We start from the raw sequence: 25,447 nt of genomic DNA on the forward strand, positions 1-25,447 counted from the left end.
AAAGACCAAGAAAGCTTCAGACAAAACCAAAGAAAACAAAAATGAAATGTGAATAAATTAAAAATTACAAACTATAAAAAGGCAGTAAATAGAAAATCAGAAGATTAATGCTGAGTTCAGAAAAATTATATAATTATTAAAATGGTAAAGAAAAATAATTGAATCAATGGAAGACAGAAGTAATAAGATTGAAGACAAATTTCTCTATAGCAGTGGTTCTCAACCTGTGGGTTGTGACGCCTTTGGGGGTTGAATAACCTTTTTATAGGGGTTGCCTAAAACCACTGAAAAACACGTATTTCTGATGGTCTTAGGAACCAAGACACTGCTCCTCTATCTATCTCCAGGAGGGTCCACCCACATGCAGATATGACCACATACAAGTACCTGGCATGAAAACTGTTATCCATGTTACGCCAGGCTTCAAGACAAATTTTCATTTATTTGTAATTAGAAATAAATATTTCACAATATATAATTATATACTGTTTTTGTGATTAACCACTATGCTTTATGTTCAATTTGTAACAATGAAAATGCATCCTGCATATCAGCTATTTACATTACAATTCATAGCAGTAGCAAAATGACAGTTATGAAGTAGCAATGAAAATAATTTTATGGTTGGGGGTCACCACAACATGAGGAACTGTATTAAAGGACCATGGCATTAGGAAGGTTGAGAACCACTGCTCTAGAGGCATGATAAGAAAAGAGATTGAAAAAAATTGAAGTCAGTCTAAAAATTAAGGGGGATACCACAAGTGGGATAACTAATAGGTGATTGGAATTCCAGAACAGTAAGAGACTTCTACTTTACAAAAAGGCGCAGAAAAAAATTGTTGAAAAGTCTTGGAAGAAATTACCCTGCTATCATGAAATAGAGGTGTCCTATGGCTCCTCTGTTAGGCTGCTAACTGTAAGGTTAGCAGTTCAAAACCACCAATCGCTCTGAAGGAGAAAGATAGGGCTTTCTACTCACATAAGAATTTCAGTCTTAGAAACTCACAGGGGACTGTTCTATCCTGTCCTATAGGGTCACTATGAGTAGAATTGACTTAATGGTAGTGAGTGATCACAAAATATAAGAAAAGCATTGAAAAAGCCAAACAAATCCTAAGCAGCGTACATTCAAAGAGAAATTCACCAATACATATTATAATAAATATATCCATAAGCAAAGACCGGGAAAGTATCCTGAAAACAGCTCAGGAAAAAAAAAAGTTATCTACAAAAAAAAACAACAACAACAAAACCTAATAAGATTCAGCTTTAAGTTTTTAGCAGATACCACACGGGCCCAAAGCCAATGAGATGACATATGCAAAACTCTGAAAGAAAAAGTTGCTGACCATGACTTTGTACCCAGCAAAATTATCCCTCAAGTATGACAGACAAATATCCAGATAAAGAGAAATTAAAGAGATTTTAAAACCCAGATCTTGGCTACCTTACAAGAAATACTATAGGGAGATCCTGTCTTGACCCAACATGAAATTGTTCTAGGCTGAAGTATTTCTTACCTGTTCCAGGACAGAAATTTCTTCTCTGGCTTTTAAAATATTGATGGTAGTCTTTTCTTTATTATACTTTATTTGTATCTTTATCTTTGTATCATTATAATTTTCTTCTTTCCATTTGTTTTTTTTTGTTTGTTTCTTACTATTTCTGTTGGATTTCCCAGTTTGTGACGCACAAAAGGAATGGATGCCTAGAGACAGTAACTGATGCAGGTTTATCAAGATGTGGAGGGTGATGATGGGTGGGGAGGGGGAGAGGATTTGGGGAGCAAACAATGAAAGCAGGAGGGGGAAGAAGCACTAGAACTGAATGTGATGATGTATATATACCTCTTTTTCAAAGCAATTTAACCATGGAAGCGGGTGATATATGAATATTTTATCAAGAAAACTACTAGAAAAAAAGAAAGAAAACATGCTATAGGAAGGTCTTTGGAACAATAGTAGACAACAACCTAAGATTAACATACATGAAAACACCTCCCAGAATTCAAAGTAGGTATAGAAATATCCAAAGTAAAACACACCTAAAGGACTAAAAAGTAGGGCAGCAGAGACATAAATTTGTCAGTGAAGACAATCACACAGGACAGTTACAGGACTCCCAGATGGGAAGAAGTCACGTTGATGTCAAGGTCGATTAACACATGGCTTTAAATGTGGGAAGAAATTATAGGCTAACCTTAAAATTGACAAACTTTATCAAAACAAATGAGGAAAATCACAAAAACTTAGTAAGCACTAAATGAACAATTATCAAGAGAAACATTCTCTGGAAAAGGACAGCATACATGGTAAAATAGAAGGGAAGACAAAAACAGGAAGCCCCTGAAGACACGAATCAATGGCAACAATGGGATTCAACATAACACTAATTATGAAGATGATGTACAACTTGTCAGTGTTACGTTCTGTTGTACATGGGGTGGTTATGAGTCGGAACCAACCTGAAGGCACCTAACAACAAAAGAACAGCAACCATGAAAATTATTTTTAAAAATCCATAAACAAAATAAACTCAACACAGGAAATTATGTGGAACAAAGAAACCTGCAGGAACACATACACAAAACAAAACACCAGCACACTGACACCAATAAATTCATTCTTATTATTTAATTCATACCAGCCAAGAGACAAAGAATAACATAATGGATATGGATATACAGCCCATTGTTATGTTGTCTATAAGGGGCATACCTTGACATAATAACAAAAATTGGCTAAAAATCAAATTATGGAAAAATATGCTAATGACAATGAAAAAAGAACAGGAGTGGCACTATAAGTTACTGACAAAATATCAAAACGAGAATAGGCAGTGTGTAATGATTAAAGGATTAATTAAAATAAAGAAGTCATAACTATAAAAAATAGCTAGGTACCCAATGAAATAACTTTAAAATCCATACAACAAATTTTAATAGAATGGAAGAGACAGTCATTATAATAGTAGTATCCCAGCTTCCTGTCTGATTCTGACTCACAGCGACCCTATTTAGGGTTTCTGAAACTTTGTAAATGTTTGTGGGAAAGCCAGCATGGTCTTTCTCCTGCGGAGTAGATTGTGGGCTTGAACCACTGACTTTGTAGTTAGCATTCCAACAGGTTTGGGTTTTTTGGACATATACTTGACATCAAATTTACATGATAAAATTGAGTGGTTTAATGAGATTAAAAATCGGTGTGCAATCACTACCACAATGCCTTTTGAACATCTTCCTGTGCTCATTATTATTAGCTCCTCATTTCCTCCAGCTTCCCCTGCCATGACCCTAAGAAACTAATAATCCAATTACTATCTCTACAGATTTACTTATCCTGGGCTTCATATAAAGAAAAACAGACTTCCCACACTAAGACAAAAAGTTTAAAAACACAATAAAAAAGTCAGAAAATATTTTTTAAAACTACAGGAAGCATAAAATAGATCAAAAGGGAGAACAAATGATAAGGTGTTAAAAATATTTAACCTAATGCTATCTGCTTTGGAGAGCGTGCTTGGATCCATAGTCAGTGCTCATGGAAGCAGCACTTAAGAGATTAAAGGATGAGCTGCATGGGGTAAATGTGCTGCACAAGACCTCTTCAGAATGTTGAAAAGCAAGGCTACTGCTTTGAGGACTAAAGTGGCCCTGGCCCAAGCCATGGTATTTCAGTGCCTTATATGCATGTGTAGGTTGTATGTTTGATAAGGAAGACCAAAGAAGAATTGAGTTTGAATTGTGGTGCTGGCAAAGAACATTCAAAGTACCATGGATTGCTAAAAGGACAAACAAATTGGTCTTGGAAGAAGCACAGCCAGAGTGCTCCTCAGAGGCAAGAATAGGGAGACTTTGTCTCACGTACTTTGGACACTGGGTACTTTAGAGAAACAAATTCACAGAAACTCATGTATAAGAGAGAGTTTTATATAAAGGTTAAGTGCGCATCAAGAAAACATCCCAACCCAGTGCTGCCCAAGCCCACAAGTCCAACATTAACTCATTAACCCATTATGTCCGACACCAATCCACAAAGTCCTCCTCCATCTCACAAAGCAGACGCAATGATGCTGACGGCAGGGGGAAACCCGAGTCAGTGAATGTGTAAGCATCTCAGCGCTGGCAGGGGTCTCCACACGGCTGCTCCAGCACCCAGGGCTGCATTGGGGTAGGTCAATGTGGCTTTTCCTTGGGGATGTCTTGAAGTCAGCCTTGCATGCTGAAGCAGGGAACTGCTAAGGCAGCTGCACCCTGGTGCGACCATCACAAAGCAAGAGATCCGAGAACTAGAAAGGTGAGGCTCACTGAGCCATTTATCCTTCTGTTCTTCAATGAATCCCACATGTGTTTATTGGTCAGGTTGACACCATAAACTAACTAACTCAGACATGTGATCAGGAAAGAACAGTGCCGGGAGAAGAATATCATGCTTGGTAAAGTGGAGCAGTGAGGAAGAGGACGGCCCTCCACAAGGTGCATTGACACCGTGGCTGCAACAGTGGGCTCCAGCAGAAGCACAATTGTCAGGATGGTGCAGGATGGGCAGTGTTGCCTTCTGTTGTGCATAGGGTCAGTACCAACTCAATGGCGCTAACAACAACAATAACATTTGCATTAATCCACTTTCCAACGTACTCTGATAGCAAGACCATTCATATCCCTGGTCAATGATCAGAAGGGATTTGCTGAAGGCTTAATCGATGTGAGGACTGCTCATGGATTTGGGGATTTCCCTGTCATCTATAGCCTTCTGCAACCTGGGTGCTCAGAATTTAAGTTCTGATACAGTTCCCTCCTCCAGTCTTCAGTTCTATTATTTAAAATCCTGGGATCACAGAACCTGGTATGCTTCTTCTGTGTGGACATAGCTGACATCTAACTTAGATGGTTGCTGTTTTAGGACAAACCTTTAAGGATCCTGGTGCTATTCTTTCTAGTAGTTGGGCGCCGTTTGATTTCTTTACCACACTTTGCTATAGAACCCCTATTTTCAGTATGAAGATATAGAGGAAAGAACAATTAGAAATAAACCCCAAAAAAGACAGAAGAAAATAAGCAGCACAATCAACCAACTTAACCTCATAGATATATCAAGAGCACTCCATCCAACAATAGCACATTGACATTCTTTTCCTTCACACATGAACAGTCTCCAGAACAGTCTCCAGAACAGTCTCCAGAACAGTCTCCAGAACAGTCTCCAGAACAGTCCTTATGTCTCCAGAACAGTCTCCAGAACAGTCCTTATGTTAGACCACAAAGCAACCCTCAATACATTTTAAAACATTGAAATGCTACAAAGAATCTTCTCAAAGGTGTGGATCAGCTGATGACAGTGTAGCTTTATACAACTCCTTTGGAAAATTGTCAAGATCTATTTAAGTTGAACGTACATACTATGAGTCATTGGTTCCAGTTACTGTTTTACAGTAGCCACATATGTGCAGCAAAGAACATAAGCAAAATTGATCCTAGCAGTTTTATTTAGTTTATAATTGTTCAAAGCAGTTTTATTTAGATTATAATTGTTCAAAATGGGGCACAACTCACATACGGACCTGCAGTTTAAAGGATAAATTTTGGTATGATGGGATATATTCCTGCAATGAAGTGAATAGATCACTGTTACATAAAGCAATTGGACAAATCTCACAGAAAATGTCAGTGAAAGACACTGACTACAAGGAGTATATGTGGTACGATAACATCGATATAAAGTTAAAAACAGGTCATTTCATTTATGCTACTGTTGACTTTTGGAAAATAAAAATGTAGTTGTGGTGTGGTTTCTGTGATACTGCTAACACTATTATGGTGGTTGCAAACATGTGTTCATCTGTGTATTCATCATCTGTGATAAGTCATCCAGATATAATACACTTAGAATTTGTGTGTTTTTCTATATGTTTTACCGAAAAGGTTAGTTTAAACTTAAATGTGGAAATGGAAAAATAAGTGCTAGACAGACATTGGCCTTTACTCAAGTACTCCCTCAATGCAAGAACACTTTGTTTAATAACCTGGCATTCTGTGATGCTCACCTTCCTGACATGATCGCTGAAGACAAAATGGGTGCATAGCAAACGTGGTGAAGAAAGCTGATGGTGCCTGGCTATCAAAAGATATAGCATCTGGGGTCTTAAAGGCTTGAAGACAAACAAGTGGACATCTAGCTGAGAAGCAATAAAGTCCACATGGAAGAAGCACACCAGCCTGTGTGATCATGAGGTATTGATGGGATCAGGTATCAGGCATCAAAGACCCAGAACTAAAAATCATTTCAATGTGAATGAAAGAAAGTTCAGGGTGCATACCCAAAACCCAGATGTAGACAGTTGGACATCCCCATCCAGGAGGGTCACAAGGAATTGATGAGCCATGGAGGGTGCAGTATAGAACCAATGAAACATACAACTTTCCTCTAGTTCTTTGATGTTCCCCCCAGCCCACCCCCCACTATCACTATCCCAATTCTACCTTAGAAATCTGGCTAGATCAGAGCATCTACACGGGTACATTTAAGAGCTGGAAACACATGGACTCCAGGACAGGTAAACCCTTCAGGACCAATAATGAGAGTAGCAATACCAGGAGGGTAAGGGGAAGGTGATGGGAGAGAGGGGGAACTGATCTCAATGTTCTACATATAACTCCCTCCCAGGAGGATGGACAACAGAACAGTGGGAGATGTTGGACAGTGTAAGACATAACAAAATAATAATAATTTATAAATTATCAAAAGTTTGTGAGGGAGTGCGGAGGAGGGAGGGGAAAAATGAGGAGCTGATACCAAGGGCTCAAATAGAAAGAACTGTTTTGAGAATGATGATGGCAATAAATGTGCTTGACACATGGATGTATGTATGGACTGTGATAAGAATTGTAAGAGCCCCCAATAAAATTATTTTAAAATGAAAAACAAACAACAAAAAAAGAAAATGATGATGGCAACAAATGAACAGATGTGCTTGACAAAATAGATGCATGTATGTATTGTGATAAGAGCCCCCAATTAAATGATTAAAATAAAAATGAGTGCTATAGAGCAAACAATATAATGAAAATAAAAATTATGTTCTCCATACGTTAGATAGCCCAAAAAGTCATTTATGGGTCCCTCCAGTTTGTAGGGGTAAATTTCCAGGACATAAAATGATGTTACTTAGTAGACTTTCAGTAAATCTTTATTGACAAAATAAACACCTGTGGCACACATGGCGCCGCTGGCATTCTCTCCAGTCTTTTTAGGGAAAGTAGAGCTCCTGCCCTGGGGGATCACACAGCCACATTTTTAATCTATTACTTAGCCTCAAAGGAAACAAAGACTTTATTTTCACTCTCTGGTGTTGATTTGTGTCACCCCAAAATATGTGTCAATGTGGCTAGGTCATGATTCCCAGCATTATGTAGTTACCCTCTACTTTGTGATCTGGTGTAATTATCTTGTGTTGTAAACCCTAACATTTATGATTTTAATGAGAGAGGATACAATCTACAGGATTTGATTACAACAAAATAGGTATAATATAATGGGGGGTAAAATACATGCTTAGTTTCCCTTTTTAAACTTCTCTGCAGCCCAAGTCTTTGCTTTCTTCTTGGCAGATCCCTTGAGTTTTGGTTTGGCTTCTTGAGCGTAGCTGAAGAGAGAGCCAGTCACATTGAAAAACTCATCCAGGTAACCTGGAGTGCTGGTTTAGCAGCTCTTGCTTTCTCACTTGACACCACTGCACATGCAATCCTTAGAGAACTGCTTAGCAACACACATGGATTTCAACACACTAGGCTCATTCCACTTCTGCTCCACAGCAGAGCTCCAGGAAGAGCCAGGGGGCCTGATTCTGATATCAATTTTCTGACACAAGAAATGCTCTTGTGTTTCTGGATGAGGTCTACAGGCAATGCCCAATTGGAGTGAGTTTTTTGAATATTGTTATCTACTTTAGTAATGTCATATGAAGGTAGGAATTTTTTTTTATGATTTTGTCATTTTTTTATGATCCTCTGGAAAAGGAGCTCTGGTGGTACTGTCTGAGTTTGAACCCAGCAGCCATTCTGCAGGAGAAAGATGAGGCTCCTCCCATAGAGATTTATAGCGTTGGAAACTCTGGGGAGAAGCTCTACTCTGTCCTGTAGGATTACCATGAAATAGAATTGACTTGATGGCAGTTGATTTTTAGATTTATGAAGAATCAACTTTTGGAATAATTTAAAGTCCTTTTTATACTAATTGAATAGGCAATATATCTTTTTCAGTGTACATTTTATAAATGAACCAATTTGTATGAAAGCTTCTCAGAGTAGCTATTAAAAGCCTAATTCATAAGATAGGCATAAGCTGTTTTATTCAGAGCTGAGGCTTAGAGTTTCATGGTGGTGCATGTGTTGTGTGTGGGAGAGACAACCTAATTCAATTGTTAGACCAGGTTGACTAGAGAAACAAATCCAGAGACACTCATATATGTATAAGAGAGAGCTTTATATAGAAGAGGAATTGTATACAAAGAAAACATCCCAGGCCAGATCAAGTCCCTAAGTCCAATATTAGCCCCCATAAATCCAATATTAGTCCATAAATTCTTCAGACTCACACCACACATGCAGTGAAGCACAATGCAGGAAAATCACAGGCCAGTGGGGGAAAAGTCTTGTGGATTCAATGCAACCATCACAGGGCTGGCACAGGCCTCCAGGTGGCTCAATGGGTCTTGTCAACAGGAAGGTGAAGCAGCAGGAAATTATGTCACCCTTCTTCAGGGAGAAAGAGAGGAAGTTCCCAGAATCCTCATGAGAAGGCCATACCCACAAGGAGGCATCATCAGGCTGTGACCTGATTGACAGACCAGACGTCCTGCTTTTGGCGGGACAGTCCCGATTTTTAACAATTTGTTCCGCATCCTGCGGTGTTTTAAAAAAGTCCCAATTTTTGGAAAGAATGCATGACAAGCTAGGGTATATGGTTTTCGGCTGCCATGTGGCTATTTCACCAGGATATAAGTTTTATCAATGGTGTCCCGCTTTACCAATGTTAAAAACTGGTCATCTTTGACATGAAATTATGTAACCACCACAAACTGTTTCTCTAGATTAAAACTGATATTCTCATGAGAGAATCTTATCTACTTTTTTGGGTAACCTACTGCAGATTTTGGCCAGTGGACCCTGTCTCGTGTGAAAAATCACAGACTCACCAGATCCCTGCAGCCGATTCCAACAACAATTTAAATAGGGTCTCTGCTTGTGTTTGTTCTTATGACTTTCCATCTTATGATGAGCAATTCAAAACAAGAAAATATACACACAAGGAGCCATGTAATTCCAAATGTTTCAGTCAGGTCAACCTATCTTAAAATACTGGAGATTTCCCTCAGATTCAGTCCCAATAATCCATTTCAAACCTGGGAAAAGTGACCTTTGAATCCAATCGGGAGCAAATATTTTCCGAGGCCTCCCATTGCAAAATGTAAGTTTAAAACCGAGTGCCCTGGATCAAAGTGTCTTCAAGAGTTCAGATGGAAAAGAAGACACGTCATTTGCTAGAGCACAAATAGGAAATCTTTTGAGGACCTCTATGTGCTGACAAGAAAAGGCCCTGATGCTCCTCTGAAGGGGAAAAAGGGAGGTCGGGCTTGGAAATTACACTTTTCATTTACTGGATGGAAGATTTGGCAAGCGTAGACCTTTCTACCAAAATGTTTAGACAGTAAACAGAAACAAAAAGATCACAAGCTTAAAAGTACACTAAGAACTTTAGCACCATCCATGCACCAACCTCCCTTCCCCCCACTCCCCCCACCCCCCCACAAAGATCCCAGAGTAACCCTCGGACTCCAGTTAGGGAAAAATGAAATGGATTTATTAAGAACTTGAGAGGGAACTTTAGTGCACACAGTAGAAAAGAAAGTCGTGTGAGCAGTGAAACAGCTGCTTGTAAGTCACAAATTAGAGCTAGGCAGAGAAAACAAGAGGGATGTGAGCAAGAGCATAGGATGCAGCCAGTAGGTGGCGACCTAAACCTCCAACAAAACCCTTCAGCGGCAAGTAGAAAATTAAAGGTGGAGAACAGTATTGAAAAGCCTCAGAGCCTCAGGGTTTAGTTCAGGAGCAACTTACCTCCATATATTCTGGGGTTGGAAGTTCAAAGGACTCCAGTTTTTCAGTGCCAGACTCTAGTTTTTCAGCTCCTCAAATTCTGCCAAACTATGACTCTACAAAGATTGTGCCAAGAAAAATCTAATTCTGTTCAAAGAAATTAAGAGATTTATTGAAGCCATTATGTAATTCAAATGGGGGACCATGGAAACCTCAGGGTCTGAAGCTCATGAATTGAGGAGGGACACAAATCCTATGTAATTAATTATCTTGCATGTCATAGGAGGAATACAGCGATACCTTGATTGTTGAACTCAGTTCGTTCCAAATTCGTGTTCAAACACAGAAGAGTTCAAGAACTGAACATATTTTCCCTATAAATAGTGGAAATCCAAATAATTGATTCTGAGGGCCAAATTTACACTTACAATTCATTTTTTCCAGATTTTAACACAAAGTTCATAACCCTATATTGTGGAAATACCCCTAAAACATTTCAGCACAATAATCACATTACATTAGATATGAAAACACAATACAGTAGCTAATTAAAAAAATTGTATAGGTAAATTACCTTGACTTTGAGGTTCTCTGGCATACTGGGAGCTGGAGAGAAATTGTAGAAGGAGGAGAAATGTTATTTTTTGGAAGGAGAATCTTCTTCCACAATGACTGCTGGTAGTATACTTTCCAGGGTCTTTTCTCTTGGTGTAGCTAACGACACCTATTTCTGTCTTCTTTTCAAAATGTGCCTAGTGAGAAGCAGCATTTTCATTTGCCAGGTTCACAATTCTGTGTATCATTGTCTTATCTGGATGATGTTCTGTCTAGAGAATGGGCACTTCCAACCATTGAGCATTACATTCGTCTAGGTACTTTATAGAAACAAATCCACAGAAACTCATGTATGAGAGAGTTTTATGTAAAGGTTAAGTGAACATCAAGAAAAAATCCCAGCCTAGTGCTGCCCAAGCCTACAAGTCCAACATTAACCCATTAACCCATCTGTCCAACACCAATCCATAAAGTCCTCCTCCATCTCACAAAACACGCACAATGATGCCGACTGCAGGAGGAAAGCCGAGTCAGTGAATGTGTAAGCATCTCAGCGCTGGCAGGGGTCTCCACACGGCTGCTCCAGCGCCCAGGGCTGCATCGGGGTAGGTTCATGTGACTTCTCCTTGGGGAGGTCTTGCAGGAAATCAGCCTTGCCAGCTGAAGCAGGGAACTGCTAAGGCAGCTGCACCTTGGTGTGACCATCACAAAACAAGAGACCCGAGAACTAAAAAGGCAAGGCTCACAGAACCATTTATCCCTCCGCTCTTCAATTAACCCCATATGTGTTTATTGGCCAGGTTGGCACAATAAAATAATCAAGCATTTTATTAATTTTATTAATGAACTAGGGAGCTCCTTCCCCCAGGATATTTCCTCGGTTGCTGTCTGCTGCTGCTCCTTCTGAAGATGCTGAAGTTCTTCGTTGGTGAGCTCTGCACTGAGCTCCTGTACCAAATCCTCCACATCCTCTTCATCAACCTCTAGACCCATTGACTGGCCAAGAAACGCAACATCCTTCACAACAGGTTGCTCCTCAGAGCCTTCAGGCTTCAAAGTCTCTCTCTGTCACAGCACTGGCCACAACGTTCGCCTTGTAGAGTTCGTGGTCTTGTAAAAGACTTCTCCCAGGCTTTGTCAATAAGGGTAATGCAGTAGAGTCTGGCGTCCTCAAACTACGGGCCCACGGGCCACATGTGGCCCGCCGAGGACATTTATCCAGCCGGCACCGGTGTTTGTGGCCCATTTGTTTTTTTCCTTTAAAATAAGATATGTGCAGTGTGCATAGGAATTTGTTCATAGTTTTTTTTATTAAAACTATAGTCCGGCCCTCCAACGCATCTGAGGGACAGTGAACCGGCCCCCTGTTTAAAAAGTTTGAGGACCCCTGCCTAGAGGATGTGAACGTGATTGTTCCAGAACTCCTGAAGGGGTAACTTGGTGACTGAGCTGATTTCAAAGCACCACTGGAGCGGTGTTTGGGTGTACGGTTATTTGAAATTAGCAACGACTGGCTAGTCCATGGGCTGGAGGAGAGGAGTCATATTCAGGGGCAAGAGCTTAACAGTAATAAAGGAGCATGTTTAATCCAGCTCAACCTCCAAGCCTGGAGGATGAACCGGAGCATTGTCCACTAAGAGGAGTGTTTGTATAGATGTGTTTCTCCTGCAGGCTATATTTTTACACTAGGCCCAAACACTTCATGTACCACACAATGAAAAGCATGCTTTCTTATTTGCCCTCCACGGCACACTTATTTTTCATTATGTTTTGTTGTTGTTTAACAGCGCATGCGTTTTCGAAATGTTACTCTAACATGGGCTCACTAAAATCCCCACTAACATTCCCACGCAGCTGAGTGAGCCTGTCCTTCATACTCTGTGGTCTAGCAATGCCCTTTCCTCTGGCATAATGAAGGTCCTATTGGGTATTTTTCTCCCTAAAAGTCTGGTTTCGTCAGAGTTGTACACTTGCTGGGGAAAGAAACCCTCAGCCTCGACCATATTAAGCCACCACTTTGATCTCCTTGCCCATGCCTCACTGCTTGAAATTTGCAAACCAGCCATGGCCGCCTCTGAGCACTTTGGGCTGCTCAGCACTCGCTCCCACGTCATGTTTCATGGAATCACTTTAGAGGATTTTAGTTTGCTTGCTTATCACTGTCTCAGATGTGCTGTAGCCATTAAGTTATTTCTGGTTTATCCAAATTAACGTTAACTTTTCAACCTCTATGATGGTCTACACTCTTTGATTCAGGTTAACGATTTCACACCTTTCACCACACTCACTATTTTAATCACTTCTTTCCCCCAAAAAAATGCTGTCAATGTAGACTTAGCCGTGTTATATCCAGCCGCCCAATCAGAGAAGCAGCTCCTTGGTTCACATTTCACAAGGAGTTCTTCCTTTAACTCTATCAGGATCCTCACGGTTTTCCTCTTAGCTTTATTGGTGGCATCGCTAACTTGCTTTGGAGCCATGGTCACCATATTTTAGTCAAATAAAGCCCAAACAACAACAACAACAACAACAACAACAACAACCAGAATGATGACTGTCTTAACACACTGACACTGCACTGGATGTTGTCTGAGTGAGAGCCGGTCTTAGATTGAAGCACCACCCCTCTGTGTGCTTGAGGAGAATAACCAGTGAGCCACTCTTGTTCCATACGGGCTTTTGCAAGTTAGATTTTTGGTTCCACTGGCAAGTAAATGAAGAACCCCAAGCAGATTTTTTAAAAGAACTTTGCTATTCAAATAGTACTAAGTTCTAGCGTGGAGTTTTTTTGTTTTTGACAACTGAGATATCACTCAGAAGTCAGTCAAAGGCAGGAAAAAATGAAGTGTGACTTTTAACAGTATTGGTTATATTAATACACCTGTACATATGGATTGGCTCAAAGACACAAACGTTTGTAGTTTCAGAAGGGTGTACGTGACTGCCTCAAAACATCGGCATTACAAAGACATGACAGCTGCTGTAGGTAAACGTAACCCCACCTGGAGCATTAGAAATCATGAAGAGCTAACACAGAGTTTGTACCCACAAAATCCCAATAATAGGGTTAGTGCCTAAGTAACAAGCTTTAATCTACATGAAAAGTTAACATTGCATTTTTAGAATTAGTTCAGATATATTTTATTTGAGGTCAATAGCAGCTCAAACACAAACCGGTTGTTATCAAGTTGATTACAACTCACATAGATTTCCTAGAAGGCAGAGCAGAATTTCTTTGCAGGATTTCCAAAGCTGTGATCTTTATGAAGCAGATTGCCAGGGCCTTCTGCCACGGAGTCAACGATGGTCTTACGTTTTCAACCTTCTCGTTAGCAGTTGAGTGCTTAAACTCTGTGACCAGGCTTCCACAATGGATAAGAAAATTTTAAAGTGTTACATGATGGACAGCAGATGCAGGAACAGAAGCTGATTTGGGATTAAGAATCTACATCCTTCGTTCCCACAAAGGAGCAATTTCTTCAGGAAGGGAACCATTTTGTCTTTTAGGACTCTAGAAAAGCTTAGGTGCCAGAAAACAGAGTTAAGCAGAAGGTTAGAAACAGGAGACTCGTTAAAAATTTACATTCACAATAGAGCCCCAAAGTCTCTGCCCTCGTCCAGTGCAGTCAAGCAGACATTTGTCCACCCATCCCACCCGATCGTATCTTCACCATTAGAACTAGGTATGAGTTATATTCTCTCGTCCAGTAGTTCTCAAACTTCAGTTTGCTTCATAATAATATGACTCAGAGGTGTTGTTAAAAGATGGATTGCTGGGTGCAAAGTGAACACTGCGGGGTGAAGGGCGTGGGGCTAGGGTTTGGACAACTGTGTGACGCTTAGAATGCAGTTCTTGGAGCCACAAGCATGTGAGAGCATTCCCTGAGAATTTCCCCTCACGAGGCACCAGGTGCCAGCTGAGCCCCAGAACTCTGCCCTCAGGACCCAGTTGTGATCCAGCACCGGCCCAGCCCGCAGTATGCCACGCTTGATGTCTACAACCCTTTTGAGACCCGGGAGCCATCAGCAGCCTATGAGCCTTCTGCCCCTGCCCCGTTGCCTCCACCCTCAGCACCCCCTTCACAGCCTTCGAGAAAGCTCAGTCCCACAGAACCTAAGAACTACGGCTCTTACAACACTCAGGCCTCTGCTGCCGCAGCCGCAGCCACCGCAGAGCTGCTTAAGAAGCAGGAGGAGCTCAACCGCAAGGCCGAGGAGCTGGACCGGAGGGAGCGCGAGCTGCAGCATGCTGCCGCCTTGGGGGGCACAGCGACTCGGCAGAACAATTGGCCCCCACTGCCATCCTTCTGCCCAGTGCAGCCCTGCTTCTTCCAGGACATCTCCATGGAGATCCCTCAGGAGTTTCAGAAGACGGTTTCCACCATGTACTACCTCTGGATGTGCAGCACCGTAGCTCTGCTTCTGAACTTCCTCGCCTGCCTGGCCAGTTTCTGTGTGGAGACCAGTGGCTCGGACTTTGGGCTTTCCATCATCTGGGTCCTCCTCTTCACTCCTTGTTCCTTTGTCTGCTGGTACCGCCCAATGTACAAGGCTTTCCGGAGCGACAGTTCATTCAACTTCTTCATTTTCTTCTTCATCTTCTTCGTCCAGGATGTGCTCTTTGTGCTCCAGGCCATTGGCATTCGGGGTTGGGGCTTCAGCGGCTGGCTCTCGGCTCTGGTGGTGCTAAAGATCAACAAGGCTGTGGCTGTGCTCATGCTGCTGGTTGCCCTGCTCTTCACCGCCATCGCCGTGCTGGGCATCGTGATGCTAAAGCGGATCCACTCCCTGTATCGCCGCACGGGTGCCAGCTTTCAGAAGGCCCAGCAAGAGTTCGCGGCAGGTGTCTTTTCCAACCCCGCGGTCCGGACAGCAGCTGCCAACGCAGCCGCTGGCGCTGCAGAAAATGCCTTCCGGGCTCCATGATCCCTGACTGGGATCCCTGGCCCTGCCACTTGGGGGAGCTAACATAGCACCCATCCTTGGGGTGTCTGGGACTTGGAGAGGCATCACTGCTTGTCAATCCCCACCAGAGCCCCAGCCCCAGGGAGCCAATCCCATTGCTGGCCCACAGGGAGCCAATCCCATTGCTGGCTCCCATTCCCCCATCAGGCCACACCGCTGCCCCTCCCACACCACCACGACTGACCCAAGCTTCCTTCTGCTGTGCCAAGGCTGTTGCTTCGGTTATTTAAATAAAAAGGAAGTGGAACTGGAAAAAAAAAAAAGATGGATTGCTGGATGATAGTGGGACAAGAGGAAAGTAAAAGGAAATAGAGGAAAGAACTAGGTGACAAAGGGTATTTATAGAGATCCAAAGACTGGAATGCACATATGTAAATATATTTATGTGATGTAGGGAAACAGATCTATGTGCATATATTTATATATTTAGTACCAAGGCAGCAAATGGACATTGGGCCTCCACTCAAGCACTTACTCAATGCAAGAACACTTTGTTTTATTAAATTGGCATTCCAGGATGCACACATCTTTTTTCTGAAGAAAAATATGTGCATAAGCAAATGTGGTGAAGAAAGCTGACGGTGCCCGGCTATCAAAAGATATAGCGTCTGGAGTCTTGAAGAGAAACCAGAGGCCATCTAGCTGAGAAGCATCAAAGCCCACATGGAAGAAGCACACCAGCTTGGCTGACCACGAGGTTTAGAAGGGACCAGTTATTAGACATCAAAGAACAAAAAATCTTATCAGTGGGTGCCCACCTTCCTGACATGACCACTGAAGACAAACGTGTGCATAAGCAAATGTGAAGAAAGCTAGTGGTGCCCGGCTATCAAAAGATATAGCATCTGGGGTCTTAAAGGCTTGAAGATAAACAAGTGACCATCTAGCTGAGAAGCATCAAAACCCACATAGAAGAAACACACCAGCCTGTGTGACCTGTATCAAACATCAAGGAACAAAAAATCATATCATTGAAAATGTGGGTGAGTGCAGAGTGGAGACTCAAAGCCCAATGGTAGCCAACCGGACACCCTTACTGAAGAGTTGTGGGGAGGAGATGAACCAGGCAGGGTGCAGAGTAGTAACAATGAAACATATAACTTTCCTCTAGTTCTTAAATACTTCCTCCCCCCACTCTCATGATCCTAATTCTACCTTACAAATCTGGCTAGACCAGAGTATGTGCATAGGCAACTGGAAACACAGGGAATCCAGGACAGATGACTCTTTCAGTACCAGTGGTGAGAGTGGCAATGCCTGGAGGGTGGAGAGAATGTGGGGTAGAACTGGGGGAACTGATTCCAAGAATCTAGGTATATCCTCCTCACTGGGGAAGGGACAGCAGAGAAGAAGGCGGAGGGAGATGTTGGACAGTGTAATATATGACAAAATAATAACAATTTATGAATAATGAAGGGTTCATGAGGGGGGAGTGAGGAGGGAGGGGGAAAATGAATAGCAGATATTAAGGGCTCAAGTAGAAGGCAAATGTTTTGAGAATAATGCTGACAACAAATGTACATTTGTTCTTGACACAATGGATGTATGTATAGATTGTGATAAGAAGTGCACGAGCCCCCAATAAAATGATTTTAAAAAAAGTAAGGGTAAAATAATATGAAATAAAATTGGAGTTCAGCTAAAAAATATATAGATAGATAGATAGATTCCTGGGCTGGACCCTCAGAGTTTTGTAAGTCTGGAGTTGGATCCACAATTTAATTTCTGTATTTGCTCATATGGGAACCAAACATTGAGAAGCCTTGCTCTGGAGAAATCACTGCTGGGAGAGTAAAGTGTGGGCCTGCAAATGGGCATCAAGTGCAAGTCTGCCCCACTGAAGTAGAGGAAAGTTGTATGTTTCATCGTTGCTACCCTGCAACCTGACTGGCTTGTCTCTTCCCCGGGACCCTTAGGTAAGGGGGTGTCTAGTTGCCCACAGATGGGCTTTGGGTCTCCACTCTGCACTCACTCTCATTTACAATGATATGATCTTTTTGTTCTTTAAAGCCTGATACCTGATCCCTTCTATAACTCATGATCTGAGATAGATGGCTGTTGGTTTATCTTCAAGCCTTTAAGACCCCAGACACGCTATCTTTTGATAGCTGGCCACCATCAGCTTTTTTCACCACATTTGCTTATGCACACATTTGCCTTCAGTAATCATATTGGGAAGGTACCCAGTTATATGATTTTTTGTTCTTTGATGTCTGATACCTGGTCCCTTCTATACCTCGTGGTCATACAGGCTGGTGTGCTTCTTCCAGTTTTTAAGCCTCTTCATATTGGGATGGGAAATAACTTGTGTCAGTCCCATCGACCTTGGCCCCAAACTCCATGACTTTCATCTTGGTGGTTTCAGCATGTGCTCTTGGACCCCATAGGAATTTGAATCGTGGCGGGTGACTGCTGGGCACCAAGTCTCTGGTGATGAGCTTCCTGGGATCACCAGAGATGAAGTGCTTCTTTCCAGAATACAGCCCCTTTACATTCAGAACTTTCCAGACATCCTCTTCAGTGGTGAGGTTGCCCTTCATGAAGATCACACCCAAGATAAAGATCAGGACTCCTCTGACAAGCCCTCTTCACTTTGCATTCCATCATAGGTGTGACCCAACTTGATGAAAACTCTTATCTGTGGTGGATGGGATCCACTTCCTTCAGGTCAAGTCCAAAAATCATCTCCATGCGTTCAGGGGCTCTCAGGATGATCTCAGGGAAATGGGTTCTGTACTCTCCGATGACAACATTCAGCAAAAATGACTGTGTAATGGACTTTCATTCCCTACTTGAGCGGCAGGAAATTCACCAACAATGCCACCGTCTGGTCTAGAGGATCTCTGGGTACATTCCCATGTGAAGAAGACTCTGAGGTGCTTGAACTATCTTCTTCCCTGCTGCAGCCTTCATTGATTTACCTGATGAGGTTGCTGAGACATTGGTCAAAGATGCAATCTCACTTTGAGGACCCTGAGATGTATTTGCAATTCCAGCAGCAGGAGCCTCCTCTAGGTTTTGGAGGATTGGAGGCATTGGAGGATTGGAGAGAGCCTCCAGGTCATGTTCACTACGAATGTGAGCGCGTTGATCGCATATGCTGGAGGTTTAACCCTCTTCCTGAGACATGACAACTCTTGTGGGGAACAGCCGAAAAGAGGGTGGATAGCCATAGACTTGGACACTTTTCGGGGTTGAGACGACTTCCGTACCTTCTTTTAGTTTTCACCTTCCTGAGACCGGCAATGTTTCTCGTCCTTCAATTCCGTGGGCTTTTCAAGACCGTCTACATCTGAGCCTAACTCTGAGAGCAGATCGTGGGTTTGAATCATTTCCATTGCGGTCATCACTCCTGCGCTCAACCCGCGGAGCAACCATGGCTCCTTAAGCTTCACCAGAACCTTGCAAATGAGGTGTTATGAATTCTATTTTATTACTATGAAAACACAGGTTTGGTGAGATTCCGTAATTGAGCAACCTTCCCTAAACTTCCCTTCCTGGAACTGCAGGGCTCCACCCCTCTGCGCAGTCGGGCCCCGCCCACTCTCTTGGCTGCGCATGCGCGCTCTCCGCTCCAGCGCCGCCGCCCCCTTCTCGCCGCCGGCGAGTCCCGCGCGTGCGCGCAGCGCCCCCATGTGCTCTCGGTCCAGCTGAGCAGAACCGCTTCAGCCCGTTTGGCAGTAGCCCTGACGGCAGGCCCGGCAGCTTCCGTCGCCAGCTGTGCGCTACGGTTGCCGCCGCGCCGCGCACTCGCCATGGGCAAGAGCCGGATGAGACGCTTCAAGCGACCTCACTTCTCCCCTACGGGCGACTGTGAGGTCGAGGGGGCGGCAGCGAACGGGACCGAGGAGGAGGAGGACAATGGGCTGGTGACGGAGCTGCTGGAGAAGGTGAGGCGAGGGGCTCGGCCAGCTCCCCGCGGAACCGGGAGGGTCGGGCCGGGCGTCGGCGTGGAGCCCTTTGACGTTGGCTTTTTCTCTCCCTCTCGGTCCCCCCCCTCCGTGCGCGTGCGCACTCGACGCGGACACGCCTCGCGCCCCGCGCAGCTCCAGCACCCGAGCGCGGACGCCCGCGAGTTCGCCTGCGCGGGGCTGGCCCGCTTAGCGCAGCAGCCGCGGGTCTTCCCGGTGCTGCTGCGCGGAGACGCCCTGCGCCAGCTCGGGCCGCTGCTCCTGGATCCCAGCGTGCAAGTGAGGGAGACGGCGGCCGGCGTGCTCAGGTGAATTGCCGGCGGGGGCTGGGGCCCCCCATCGTTCCCCCAGCGCGCGCTCATCAGTTCTCCAGGAGAGCTGGAGAAGGCGTCCTGTTTGCAGAGAGGGCATTTGAGGTCTGTGGGACTCCAGAAAATCTCACGAACCCCCAGACCGCTCGCATTGCATTTGTCCGCCTGCCACACTTCCCCTGCACCAACCTTCCACTATGCCACTGCTCCCAAGGCTCGGCACACACCGCTCTTACTGTGTCCCCGAGGACCGTGGTTCGCAACCTTCCGCATGTTGTGGTGACCCCCTCACCCATACAATTATTTTCGTGGCTACTTCATAACTAATTTTGCTACTGTTATGAATCGTAGTGCTCATACCTGACATGCAGGATGTATTTTCATTGTTACAAATTGAACATAATTAAGGCATACTGATTCTTCACAAAAACAATATGTAATTATATATCGTGAAATATTTGTTTTTAATTACAAATAAATGAAATTTTGTCTTGAAGCCTGGTGTAGCACGGGTAAGTCTTCACACCGGGTAATCATGTGGGCGTGTCTGCATGTGGGCACACCTACCTGGAGACAGAGGAGCGGTGTCTGGGTTCCTAAGACCATGGGAAATATGTGTTTTCCTATGGTCTTAGGCGACCCCTGTGAAAAGGTTATTGGACCGCCAAAGGGGTCTCGACCCACAGGTTTAGAACCACTGTCCTAGAGTCATGCGGGTACCTTAACTCTTTATTTCCCCTTGAAGTATTGTGCCAGACTATGTCCCAGGGGAGTGTGAACAGGTGGGAAGGACATTGAGAGGACATCCTTGCTTTCAAAGATCTTGTGATAATGATAATTGTATCATAAGAAAGATAATATGTGCTGGGAGACACAGATCATGAAGAGTTACAGTTAGGGTGGGAAGTTCTCTTTATCTGAGACCTGGAGGCTAAGAGAACCATCTGGAAAAAATATCTGGAGAGCATTCCAGACATAGGGAACAGCAAGAGCAAAGATACGAAATGTAAGAAGATTTCACATGGTCAAAGAACAGAAAATTGTGTGCCTGGAATTTTAGGAGATGGGACTAGAGAGGTGGACAAGAACTCGAGTAGGCCCAAAGGATTTATTCTAGGCAGGGGAGTTTTTTTTTAAAAAGCATTTTATTAGGGGCTCATACAACTCTTATCACAATCCATACATATACATACATCGATTGTATAAAGCACATCTGTACAGTCTTTGCCCTAATCATTTTTTTCCTTTCTTTTTTTACATTTTATTAGGGGCTCATACAACTCTTATCACAATCCACACATATACATACATCAATTGTATAAAGCACATCTATACATTCTTTGCCCTAATCACTCTCAAAGCATTTGCTCTCCACTTAAGCCCTCTGCATCAGGACCTAATTTACCTTTTGATAAAACTGCAGAGAATGAGCTGCAAAGGGGGAGGAATGGAAATGAATATTTGTAATTCTTGTCAAATCTTTGTTTGTATTTTATTTAGTGGTTTAACAAATGTTATACCATATAATATGGTTGGTACATATTTTACAACATACTATATGGTATGTACATAATTTACTATATGTAATAAAATATAGCATGTACATATTATATAGCGGATATTTTCTAATATCATATGTATAGCAGGTACTATGTTAGGCGTTCTCTATAGGATAGTGAGCAAGACAGTCTTTTACTTTATAGTCTAGTGCGAGAGAGAGCTAGACATTAACCAAATAACCACATAAGGGAAACTTACAACTAATGATAGTTACAAAAGATGCTGTGAGGAAGTTCAGAGAAGAAAAATGTGGGGAACAGGATAATGCTTGAGGTGAGAGTGAATGGAGAAAAAGGCTCACCTTTTGCTGGAAGGAATTAGAAACTCTTCCACCACTGGGCAGGAAATGGCATATTGAAGAACTTTACTTTCCCTCAGAAACCATAGACACAGGGGAAGCTCTTCTGATTTATTTGGATATCCTCAGTGCCTAGCACACAGTTGTGCACTCAGAAGGCAAGCAGAGTCTTTTCAGTTAAACTAATTTAGTCAGAGCTCTCTCAGGAACTGTCAGTACCTTTACCTTGCTGCGCTTGAAAGATCGATTCCAGGAGAAGGCCCTTTCATAGATCATCAAGCTGTAATTTATTCATATTAAGTAGGGAAAGTGGCTCATCTCTGTTTTTTTATAGTCATGCAACTATGTATTGTCTCAGACCTCTTTAGAATTTTGCTACATGACAAAATCATTTATGTCTCTTAGAACAAGATTCAGAACCCATTGGTTGTGTAGCACCTTCCAGAAGTAATAAGTGTATTTCCTCTGTGAAACCTTTAATATGGCTGAAAATAGAAATAAACGAGAGAGCTTGATAGGGAGTGTTTTGTTAATATGCTTTGAATGTGAAATGTATTTTGACTTTTGTAGAAACCTCAGTGCTTGTGGAGGTTTCGATGTTTGTGATGATATGGTGACCAAGGATATCATGACTCCGCTGATAGCGCTGCTGAAAGAGGTAGGAATCTTAAAATACACGCATAGCAGTTTCTAAACACAGCTGTTTGTAGGCAAACTTAGTTTTCTTTAACTTGAACTAGTGATTGGGTATTAGCTCCTTTGTCATCTCTCAAAGCATCCTGTTGGAATTAATTTCTTTTACTGGAAACACCCTTGTACTTAATTTTGTACCCAGTGACTTATTGAAAGAGATCCTTCTAAAACTGTTTCTTTTAGACCAGGGGTCCTCGAACTACGGCCTGCGGGCCACATGTGGCTCACCGAGGACATTTATCTGGCCCGCTGGGTGGTTTTGCCGCTGCTGCCCATCCTGTTTTTTAACTTCAATATAAAATATGTGCAGTGTACATAGGAATTTGTTCATAGTTTGTTTTAGCTATAGTCCGGCCCTCCAACGGTCTGAGGGACAGTGAACTGGCCCCCTGTTTAAAAAGTTTGAGGACCCCTGTTTTAGACTTAAAATTTCATATAATAAAAATCACTAGTATTTGTGTCTTGTGTGTCTGGTGTTTTCTGTATTATTTCATTTATTCTGTACAGCATTATTTCCATGTTGACATATGATATATTGGGAGTTTCACGGAGAAGCTCAAAATTCTTATAATTAACAACACACCAGTCTTACTGCATGATGTCTTCCGGTGCCAAGTAGCTCTCTCTGGTGTGTCTTTAGACTGGTAGATTATTTTCACCAAAGGCTATATAAAGGTTACCTGATCTTGATGACAAACATTACTTACGTTCCCTTTAGAGGACTGCTTCTCAACTGGGAATGATTTGCTCTGCAGTAAACATTTTAAGGTATTTTTTCTGGTCTTAGCTTTTTAGGGCTAGGAAAGCTGCTGCTGGCTTCTGGAGAAGGGGCTGTTGAGTGTCCTGCCATGCGTAAGATGGCCCTGTGCAGCTTGCCTCATGGGAGTCCCTTCATTCCCTACCTGACCAATAAGCTATTCTCTTTCATGATTTTGAGAGCCTTGCAAGGTGATCCTTCTCAGAGCAATTGGTAGTGGTAGCTGGGCACCATCTAGTTCTTCTGATCTCAGGGTTGTGAAAACATGTTTTTACGGTTGATTAAGCTAATTGTTTCCACGTGTCTCTCAATTCCCAACACTTTTCTTTTCTCTGGACAGGGAGTGACCAATAGTTGCAACTTAGATGGCTGTTCATGATCTTCCAAGCTCTCAGTCACTATGCACCAAATTAGAATGAGGAACATTGTCCTTGTGATCTATGTTTGCCAATTGTCCTTGTTGTCTCCTGGAACTTTTGTCCTTGTTGAATCTAGCATTTTAAGAAAGGTTGGGAGACTTCAAAGATAAATTCTAGGCTGGGAGGACAGCTCAAGTTTTGGGTGACTTTTTTTTTTTTTTTAATTCAAAGGATTATCTTGATAGTTTTTCTCCAAGGAGACACAGGACAGTCATGAGACCTTATTATAAAGAAGTTTTTTTTAAACACATTTTACTGGGGGCTTGTACAATTCTTATCACCATCCATGCATACATCCATTGTGTCAAGCACATATGTACATTTGTTTACATCATTCTCAAAACATTTGCCCATTTGAGACTGACAAGACCTGTCCTTGGAGAATTCTATTGTGAAATATTAGCCTATCCAACCTTTATCTTTGATCTTGCCCCTTCAGATTTCATTTTATCCCCAAAATTCAAAGAACATTTAAAAGGGAACATAATTTGTGTCCCTTGAGGATAGCAAACCTTACCATTTGATGTGGTGTAAAAGCGGGTCTGTCTTTGATGGAGTGTTAGAAATGGAGACCCTTGCATAGCTCTTGCAGAAGAGGATGGTGGAAAATAAGGAACAAAGAATGATGAATTCAAGATTGAAGAAAATGTTTTAAACTTTATTGTGTTGATTGTACAACTCTTGATGTGATGGAACTATTGAATTGTTTCACGTGATATATGTGCCAATAAAACTTTTTATAAAAAAAAGAGAACAAAGAGTTGTATAGCCCTAGGTAGAGGGTATGTCTAGGAAAAAAATAGCTTCAAATATTGAGCTATTTCTTTAATGAAAGTTTCTATGATTTTGTAACAATACTCATTGACTTACCCCTTATATGAAAATTGCTCAGAATAATTCCTTACACATAGAAGGTACTGAATAGATATCAATGCTTGCTGTCAGGTAGTTTCCAACTCATGTATGAAAGTAGAAGTGCTCAGAGGGTTCCCCAGGCTGGAGTCATTAAAGGAACAGAGAGCCAGGCCTTTTCTCCTCCTGAGTCATTGCTGAGTTTAAACTGTGGACCTTTCAGTTAAAAATACTTAGTATTGATTTTTCATTTTCATTAAAAATCTTTATATCTAGTTTTCACAATGATTGGAAAAATATTCCTCGTATTTAGCTTTTGCCACATGGAAAGCAGTGTTGTGGTATTGACTCTTTATGAGGATTTTATTGGCTTGTTAATCACTGTTCTTTCCCATGTTAATAGTTTTATGGTTCTTCATCTCCGGGCCATTTTTTGTTGTAATTCTTCTTTTGAATCAGGGTACTAATCAATGTATTTGCTTTCAGTGTAGTGCTGCATTGGATTCAAATGAGATGTCTCCACAAGATACAAAAGATCAGAACAGAAACTCTTATGAGAACATAGCCAATGAGGCAGTGAACGTGCTGTGGAATATATGGTAAGATGCTTTTCAAACACCGCCTCCTGCTAGAGTGCTGTCCAGCCTGCTGCTCGATTAAACTATACACAACTCTGTTCTCCTTGATAGACCTGGAAATCCTACCTAGCGCTTGATAAGAGTCTCCTGGCTGACCTAAGACCAGCTCTCTTTCCTCATAGCACCACTTCATTTTGTTTGTGTCTTTAACTTGAAGGCTATTGCTACTTTGGGTATGCGGATGATGGAAGAAAAAAGGGGCACATTCAGTATTACTTAGTCAACAGTGATGACTGGAAAGAAGTGAAAAACACTTGGACTCCTGACCATGAATACTTAACGTGCCCCCTTCTTCTCCATCATCCACATACCCTAAACAGCAATAGCCTTCAAGTTAGTCTGGTCCCGGTACAGTGGCTACTTTAGTTTGGCTTCTGGAGAAACCAGACCTT

The 25,447-nt window shown here is 42.4% G+C and overlaps 1 protein-coding gene and 2 pseudogenes across 1 annotated transcript in view; 2 read left to right on the plus strand and 1 right to left on the minus strand.

Annotated features, from left to right (window-relative positions):
- The first annotated feature begins 13,621 nt into the window (after positions 1 to 13,621).
- On the plus strand, positions 13,622 to 15,694 carry LOC142431705 (secretory carrier-associated membrane protein 3 pseudogene; annotated as a pseudogene).
- A 2,165-nt stretch (positions 15,695 to 17,859) lies between these two features.
- On the minus strand, positions 17,860 to 19,373 carry LOC142431706 (melanoma-associated antigen B16-like; annotated as a pseudogene).
- HEATR3 (HEAT repeat containing 3) overlaps positions 19,220 to 25,447 on the plus strand; it is a 68,082-nt gene continuing 61,854 nt past the window's right edge. Inside the window, exons 1-4 of the mRNA XM_075536593.1 lie at positions 19,220 to 19,506; positions 19,663 to 19,835; positions 22,267 to 22,354; positions 24,904 to 25,016. Of these exons, the coding sequence (XP_075392708.1) occupies positions 19,372 to 19,506; positions 19,663 to 19,835; positions 22,267 to 22,354; positions 24,904 to 25,016 (509 nt within the window). The 5' untranslated portion in view covers positions 19,220 to 19,371. The remainder of the gene's footprint in view (positions 19,507 to 19,662; positions 19,836 to 22,266; positions 22,355 to 24,903; positions 25,017 to 25,447) is intronic.

The sequence above is a fragment of the Tenrec ecaudatus genome, chromosome 18, assembly GCF_050624435.1.
Source record: "Tenrec ecaudatus isolate mTenEca1 chromosome 18, mTenEca1.hap1, whole genome shotgun sequence".
Taxonomy (NCBI): Eukaryota; Metazoa; Chordata; class Mammalia; order Afrosoricida; family Tenrecidae; genus Tenrec; species Tenrec ecaudatus.